The sequence below is a fragment of the Primulina huaijiensis genome, unplaced genomic scaffold (assembly GCF_012295235.1).
Source record: "Primulina huaijiensis isolate GDHJ02 unplaced genomic scaffold, ASM1229523v2 scaffold42297, whole genome shotgun sequence".
Taxonomy (NCBI): Eukaryota; Viridiplantae; Streptophyta; class Magnoliopsida; order Lamiales; family Gesneriaceae; genus Primulina; species Primulina huaijiensis.
The window spans coordinates 1-7680 of NW_027360137.1; the positions used below are offsets into that span (position 1 = coordinate 1).

Here is a 7680-nt window from a genome sequence, read left to right on the forward strand (position 1 = left end):
CCGCAGCAAATTCGATTTTGAGGCCCATTAATTCCATTTGGAATAATCCAATTAGAAGCCAAAAGCCCACTCCATCAATCAATTAATTAACAAAAAGCCACGACTTCCTTTGCTGCTCATTGCATAGGGTAATTCTAGTTCATCAGGTAAAAGCTAAAACCATCACGTTTATATGCCATTTTGGGGTTTTTCCTCCGTAGATTTTGGTTTTTGTCTTTTCACGTTCTTGTGTTTGAACTCAGATTGTTTAATTTTACATGTTTTTTTTTTGCTTCCTGACGTTTCAAAATATATTACCATCTGAATTCAACGATGCCTAGTAGGAAAATTGCAGAAATGGGGATTGTCGAAGTACCTCTATTTGAAGAAAAAAATATAAATTTTACAAGCATTTTTTCTTGAAATGGGAATTTGTCCAAGATGCCGCCAACATCCCTTGTGCCATTTTACTAGATTCTTGGGATGCATGATAGGATTAGCCATTTTTCCCTCCTGTTTGATTGGTTACTGAGTTCGACGTTTTCTTTAGTATTTCAGGTTGAATGTTGAAATTATGGGTACAAAATTTCTGATTGACAGCAATCAAAGTAAGAAACGAAGAATCACTTATGATGAAAACAATGGCGAGGACATCATCAGTTATTTGCCTGAATGTATTACTAGTCGAATTCTGTCCCTCATGCCCACCAAAGATGCTCTACGAACTTGTGTTTTGTCCAAGGATTGGGAACACAAGTGGACTGGCATTTACAATATAGACATCAATGATGATATACGGTTCGTGCTTAAGAAAACTAGGAAGATGAGCTTTATTAATTTTGTGGACCGGATCTTCTTTCTTTCTCGGAATTCAACCTTAAAAAGATTTCGTCTTTGGTGTCATCTTCAGTACAAAGCACATCGAATGATATCGTGGATATCTGCTGCATTAATGAGAAACGTTGCGGATTTGGAATTAGTTTATCAAGATGACGATGTTGTTTTACCCAGTCGCCTTTTTAATTGCACGTCATTGACTACAATGAAACTACAATGGCCTTGTTTTTTCAGAGTTTCAGCCCAGAATTTGTTTCCCAGTCTTAAAAGTTTGTATCTTGACAGAACTAAATTTCTAGGTGAGTGTGTTCCCAGTACCAGCAAATTGGTGTTTGATTTTCCAGTGCTGGAAACGCTTGAACTACAAAACTGCAAATGGTTAAAAGTGAATCTTGTGGAAATCAATGCCCCGGTCTTGAGTGTGTTCAAGGTGATATGCTACTCAGATCTTCGTGAAGTAGATAAATGCCAGATCAAGTTTTGTAAAGCCAAGCTTGTAAAGTGTGAATTTTTTGGTCATTTTGTTGAGGATTTTGATTTTAGTGCGACATCAGTTTTTTCTGCAACCATAGATATTCACTTAATTAGAAAGATAGGATTACAAGCTGGGCTCTTATTAAAAGGATTCTGTGGTCTAAATCATTTGAAAATATCCGGGGAGGTTGTTGAGGTTAGTTTCTCTAACCATGTTTCTTTCGTTATATGAGATGGTACATTGTTAGTCATCACCTAATTGTATCTCACCCAAGAATAAAGGAAAACTAATTGATGTACTTCCTGATTAACGCATTGGAGACATCTTGATCCCAATCCAAAAGATTACTGATGAAAAGTTAACTTCACAATATCGAGATTGTAAAATATGATAAATGCGAAGAAATATAACATTGAAGTATTTTTGCATCTGAAACATTGATTACATTTCTGATGTTACTGAAGACTCGTTATGAACAAGACTAATACATATGGTTAAGTGAATGTCTTGTAATTAGTATTCTTTAGAAGTAAAAAGCCAGGGTCATGTGGAGCAATTGAGGCGGTTTTTGTTTACAGTTCACATAGCTTGAGTCTGACTCTTATTTTTATAGCATTCCTCATTGCTCTTTGGTTTATTTGGTGACTAACACTCTTTTCATGGCTAGATGAAATTCACAAGAGGACCCTTATTTTCATTAGTTAACGTTTTTTTTATCTGTATTAGGCTGTCGTCCAATCTAATCAAAGGCCTCTACTTCCAAAATTTAATATGCTGAAACGACTAGAAGTTTTTACAAAATGCAACAGTGGAGCACTTCTAGAGTTGCTTCATGCTATGCCATTTCTTGAATCGATCGTCTTAGAGATGGTATGTTTTTTGCCACCCTCCTAATATCCATCATCTGGAGAAAATGTTTGTATATGTTTCCTCTTTAGGTAAATAGCTAGCACAGACAATCATTTCTTGTTCCCTTAATTAAATTTTACGAGTGTTTCTCAAAACTAACCTAAAAAATTTATTTTGTACCCAACGGGTCTGGATCCTTGTATGTCAAAAATTATTGTATTCATGGTTATCTTTTTTTACAGTGGTACTGGGATGATTATGATTATGATGAGGTAGAATCTTTGCCATCCTGTATTGTATCTCATCTTAAAGAAGTCCAGTTTAGGTCGTTCAGTAAGACGTTACCAGACTATCGTATGGCGCAGTTTCTGTGGACAAATGCTTTACGGCTGAAGAAAATAGTTGGGTTGCGCAGGGAGAGTTCTGAAGAAAGGCAAAGGAAGAAAATGTTTGGGCATGTCAGGGAGGAATCTGAAGAAAAGGAAATTGAGAATTTTTGGGCAAAATTGAAGACTGTGTTTAAACATAAAAAACATGGCATATTTGTCAAAAGATAATGCTAACTTGAGTTTGGTTGAAAAAACTAGAAATTCTGTTTTTGGAAGACAAAATATACTTTATTTTTCTAGGATTAGACTTTCAAATTTAAATCATATATATGAGGGAGATTTTATTATTATGTGTTTAGATTAAAATATTATTATTTTTTGAATTTTATTTAATTTTCTTTTAAAAAAAATTTAAAAAAATTCAAAATTGGGTTAATCGGGTTGATCGGGTTGATCCGGGGTTCGAGTTTGGGTTGAGAGTTTTCGGGTTGGCTCGGGTTCGGATTGGACAATTTTTGAATAGTACTGTTGCTCAACCCGACACTACCTATCCAACCTACCCGAATTGACACCCCTACAGTATTATCAAAAGATACTCAACACACACACATCTAGTTTTTTTAAAAAAACATGATGGAGGATAATTGTTCAAATTTTTTTAAAAGGTTATATTTTTTTCTATTTTTATTATATTATTTGTTTATCAAATAATCTACTACTTTAATTCCATTTTTTAACACTCCTACTTCAATTTTTTTTTTATTACAACACACGGGGAGGGGGATCGAACCCGGAGAACCGGCTAATCCGGCAGGTGGTGAGACCACCGGGCTACAAGCCCGGTCTCCACTCCTACTTCAATTTTGGAAACATTAGAAACATATCTCTACTTGGCTTAATCACACATATAAATTTCACTATACATACATAATACACTCTTACAAATTTCACACAACCAGATAACAATTAAATCAAAGGAGATAAATATATGTTTAATAATTCATGTAAAATTTATTTTTAAAAAAATAAATGGTGTGCCAACCCAACGAACTCAACCCAACCCGTCCTAACCCATAACTGAAACGATTAACTGGTTTTAATATGCTTCCAAACAGATTATTAAAAACATAAGTCATCCAGTCTTTTTTCTTAAGGTAGTTTGGGACATGATTGTACGAATCCAAATTGACATCTCAACATAAATCAATCTAATGAACCAAAAAAAATTTGGAAACACACGAAGTTTTAGAAAATACAATAACTGCTAGATTTGCTTCAGGCAATGCAATTTATTGAATCGATCGTAATAAATACAACAAGGTTTTCGCCCCTAATATTATCCACCATTCGTCGAAAATTATTGCATGTGTTCATTTTTCAGGTAAGTATCTAGCACATGCAAGCATTGTTGTTTTTACTTTCTTTCAATTTTACATGTATTTTTTAAACACGAGTTATCCTGTATTAAAATCGAAAATGGCGAACGTTGCAAAATTTTTTTATATAAAATTTAAAAATTACTTTGCTGCATGGTCTGCCATTAAAATTGGATAACCATGCAAGGAAAGTCGACCCTAATATAAATATAGCGACATAATGCCAGATCCAATTATCCCGATTCGCATGAGACTGTGGAGTTCATATAATCAGACATGAACCCCCATGACTCCAAACCTTGATATGACATATGCTAGGTTCGAAAAAGTGCAAAACTTTGACATTATGTTTACAATTTTATTTACTTTTCAATTGTTTTTGAAAAGAGTAACCTTCCATTTTTTTTTTTTTAAAAAAAAGAACACCTATATATATACCGGTAGCAACGGCACATACATTGCCATTTGCCAAGCCCATTACATCAACAAAATCGAGATTCAGACAAGTTTCTTTGTTTTGTTTTGTTTTGTTTTTTTTCCCTTTTACCTTTGAGCAGACACAAGTTTCTCCTGATAGGGACGGACGCATACAGATTAATCATGGGACTAAGAGAGCAATCAGGGCTGTAACCATCCTGAAATCACAACAGTTCACCGGGTAAAAGTTAAAACCATCACTTTTATATGTGAGTTTTTGGGTTTTTTAATTCTCGTAGATCTTGTTTCGATTTTTTGGTTTTATCAGTGATTTTTTGTTTTAGACTGATTTGTTAAATTTTACCTTCTCTTTTCTTGCTTTCCGCATTTTTTTTGTGGAAAAAATTAGTACATGTATGGTATCCAATGATGCTCCCAAAATAGAATTTGCAGAAATGGGCGTGCGCTGGTGTATAACTCTATTTGAGAGAATATATATATAATTTTTATAAGCTTTTTTTGCTAGAAATGAGGATTTCTCCAAGATTTTAGTATGCTGCCATCCTCCCTTGTACCATTTTATTAGATTCCTTTGGATAACCATCAATTTTCCCTCTGATTTGATTGGTAACTCAAGTTCCACAATTTTGTTTAGCATTTCAGGTGGACTTTTAAAGTTATGGGGGAAAACATTCAGATTGACAGCAATGCTGGTAAGAAACCAAGAATAACGTATGATGACAGCGAAAACATCATCACTAATTTACCTGAATGTATTATTAGTCAAATTCTGTCCCTCCTGCCTACAAAGGACGCTCTGCGAACTTGTGTTCTGTCCAAAGACTGGGAATACAAATGGACTTCCATTTACAATATACACATAAGTGATGGAGAGCGATTTTTGCTTAAGCAAACTAGGAAGACGAGCTTTGTTAATTTTGTGGACAGGGTCTTCTTTCTTTCTCGGCATTCGACCTTAAAGAGATTTTATCTTTGTTGTCGTCATAAGTACGATTCACATCGCGTAATATCATGGATATCTGGTGCACTAATGAGAAACGTCGAGGATATGCATATAGTTTATAACGACGAAGGAGTTGTTTTACCCCGTTGCCTTTTCGATTGCAAGTCATTGACTAGTTTGAAACTGCAATTGCCTTGTATTTTCAGAGTTTCAGCCCATAATCTTTTTTTCAGTCTTAAGATTTTGTATCTTACTAAAACTAAAATTCTAAGTGACCATGTCCTCAGTACCGACCGATTGATATTTGATTTTCCGGTCCTGGAAACTCTTGAACTACAGAACTGTGAGTGGTTGAAAGTAAATTTTGTGGAAATCAATTCTCCAGCCTTGACTAAGCTCCATGTGATACATTACTTGAGTCTTCCTGAAGCAGATAAATACCGGATCAAGATTTCTGGAGCCAAGATTGCGAAGTTCGAATATTATGGTCATTTTCTTGAATTTTTTGATCTCGGTACATCATCAGTCTTTTCTGCAGCTGTTGATTTTCACTGTTTTCCAAAAGATATCCAAGTAGTTAGAAAGAATGGATTACAAGCTCGGTCCTTATTGAAAGGATTATTCTCTGGTCTAAATCATTTGAAATTATCCGGGGAGGTTGTTGAGGTTAGTTTCCCTAATCATTCTACTTTCATTATGTTAACATCTCTGCTCCAATACGAAAAATTAAAGGTAAAAAAGGGGACTTCATGACTTCAGAATTGTGAGATTGTAAAATATGGTAAATGTGGAGAAATATAATAGTGAATTAATTTTCTGTCTGAAACATTGATTGACATTTTCAAAGTTGCTGAAAAATGAGTCGGCAGAGAACAAGTTTACTTGTTATGAACAAGATTAATGTGTTTATATGACTGACTTAATGTTTCTTTATCAGTATTTTTTCAATGTAAAGAGCAAACCTCATGTGGAGACTTGAATCTGACTCATATTTCCGAAGCATTACTCTTTGATTTTTTCGGTCTCTAGCCCTGGTTTCTTGGTTCGATGAAATTTAAAAATCATTGGACCCTTATTTCCATTAGTTGTAACATTTGTTTTATTTGTGTTAGGCCATCGCCAAATCTAAACAAGGGCATCCGCTTCCTCAATTTAATATGCTGAAACGATTAGAAGTTTTCACAAAATGCGACAGTGGAGAACTTCTAGAGTTTCTTCACGCGACCCCATTTCTTGAATCCATCGTCTTACATATGGTAAGTTTTTCGCCACCCTCCTGATATACATCCTCTAAAGAAAATGGTCGTAGCCGTTGCCTCCATAGGTACGTAAATATCTAGCACAAGCAAACATTTTTTGTTGGTCCCTTGTTTAAATTTTACATGTATTTTTCAAAACTAACTTATCCTCAAAAATTTATTTAGTGCCCGAACCCTTTAATCCTTAGATGTCGAAAATTATTGTATCCATGGTTTTGTTTTTCCACAGGACCACTGGGATGACTACGATTATGACGCGGTGCAATATGTGCCATCATGTATCATGTCCCATCTTAATGAAGTTCGGTTTAGTCGGTTCAGCAAGAGACTACCAGATTATCGTATGGCAGATTTTTTATTGTCGAATGCTACACAGCTAAAGAAAATGACGGGGCTGCGCAGGGACAGTCGGGAAGAAAGGCAAAAGAAGAAAATGTCAGGGGATGAATCTGAAGAAAAGGAAATTGAGGATTTCTGGGCAAAACTGAGAAGTGCATTTAAACATAAAAAACATGGTAGATTTTGAACTTTGAATTTGGTCGAAAACGTTAACGGATAACTTTTGTTGGTGTTTTTGGTAATCACATTTTCGTGTGACTTTTCTTGGTTAATTGACTTGTTGGGTTTTAAATGATATCAGCAATATTGTGGATTTTGGACTATTTGGTTATGCATGGGATCGTCTTCCCTTGTTTCTCGTGTTATAATCTTGGTACTTCTATGTTTTTTCATTATATATAGTGCTAAAAGTACATTCAATATATTTTATATCTGTTGTGACCTGAAATTAACCACACAAGCCAAGCCTTTAAACCACATTCAAGCCATGAATTCAATGAGGAATTTGAAGAGCCATAACAACATGTTAATGGTGTTTAAGGCCATCGAGAAGGCCATAAAGATGGATGCAATGGCCTTGAATGAGAGCCTTTTCATCTCCCCTCCATGAGCCTATAAATACCATGCATGATGACCAAAAAGAAGGCACAAAACATTCACAAACATTCTGAAAATTTCAGCAGAAAAATAGCCATACTTTCGGGCTCCCTAGCAGCTATTTTCAAAGCACCGCAGTAGCCGAATTCTTGTCCGGTTCGACGCAGTCCAGGAGCTTTCGTGTCTGAATTTTAGTTGTGTTTCCCTCAAATCTTTGAAGATTATCATCAGGTAAGTGGGCTTTTGCTATACTATTACG

The 7680-nt window shown here is 35.1% G+C and overlaps 2 protein-coding genes across 10 annotated transcripts; both read left to right on the forward strand.

Moving 5' to 3' along the window:
- The first annotated feature begins 102 nt into the window (after positions 1 to 102).
- On the forward strand, positions 103 to 2748 carry LOC140969556 (F-box/LRR-repeat protein At4g14103-like). 8 transcript variants are annotated; one of them, XM_073430931.1, is made up of 5 exons: positions 126 to 146; positions 321 to 503; positions 580 to 1486; positions 2018 to 2161; positions 2383 to 2748. In XM_073430931.1, exons 2-5 carry the CDS (start codon positions 463 to 465, stop codon positions 2695 to 2697), a joined length of 1407 nt encoding a protein of 468 aa, XP_073287032.1. In that variant the 5' UTR covers positions 126 to 146; positions 321 to 462; the 3' UTR covers positions 2698 to 2748. The 8 variants fall into 8 exon arrangements, with proteins under 8 accessions (XP_073287034.1, XP_073287035.1, XP_073287032.1 ...); XM_073430935.1 differs by having other exon boundaries at positions 2506 to 2748; XM_073430938.1 differs by having other exon boundaries at positions 580 to 1246.
- Positions 2749 to 4345: 1597 nt separating this feature from the next.
- On the forward strand, positions 4346 to 7198 carry LOC140969555 (F-box/FBD/LRR-repeat protein At3g14710-like). Of its 2 annotated transcripts, none has more exons than XM_073430930.1 (4): positions 4346 to 4503; positions 4926 to 5892; positions 6339 to 6482; positions 6715 to 7198. In XM_073430930.1, exons 2-4 carry the CDS (start codon positions 4942 to 4944, stop codon positions 7009 to 7011), a joined length of 1392 nt encoding a protein of 463 aa, XP_073287031.1. In that variant the 5' UTR covers positions 4346 to 4503; positions 4926 to 4941; the 3' UTR covers positions 7012 to 7198. The 2 variants fall into 2 exon arrangements, with proteins under 2 accessions (XP_073287031.1, XP_073287030.1); XM_073430929.1 differs by having other exon boundaries at positions 4354 to 4503; positions 4918 to 5892.
- The last annotated feature ends 482 nt before the right edge of the window (positions 7199 to 7680 follow it).

What these genes read in the sequence shown, in the direction of transcription:
- LOC140969556 (XM_073430931.1), top strand. Translation starts at nt 463, where the DNA reads ATGCATGATAGGATTAGCCATTTTTCCCTCCTGTTTGATTG. An exon ending in TATCCGGGGAGGTTGTTGAG is followed by an intron (nt 1,487 to 2,017) that starts GTTAGTTTCTCT and finishes TATCTGTATTAG; the next exon opens with GCTGTCGTCCAATCTAATCA. An exon ending in AATCGATCGTCTTAGAGATG is followed by an intron (nt 2,162 to 2,382) that starts GTATGTTTTTTG and finishes CTTTTTTTACAG; the next exon opens with TGGTACTGGGATGATTATGA.
- LOC140969555 (XM_073430930.1), top strand. Translation starts at nt 4,942, where the DNA reads ATGGGGGAAAACATTCAGATTGACAGCAATGCTGGTAAGAAACCAAGA. An exon ending in TATCCGGGGAGGTTGTTGAG is followed by an intron (nt 5,893 to 6,338) that starts GTTAGTTTCCCT and finishes TATTTGTGTTAG; the next exon opens with GCCATCGCCAAATCTAAACA. An exon ending in AATCCATCGTCTTACATATG is followed by an intron (nt 6,483 to 6,714) that starts GTAAGTTTTTCG and finishes GTTTTTCCACAG; the next exon opens with GACCACTGGGATGACTACGA.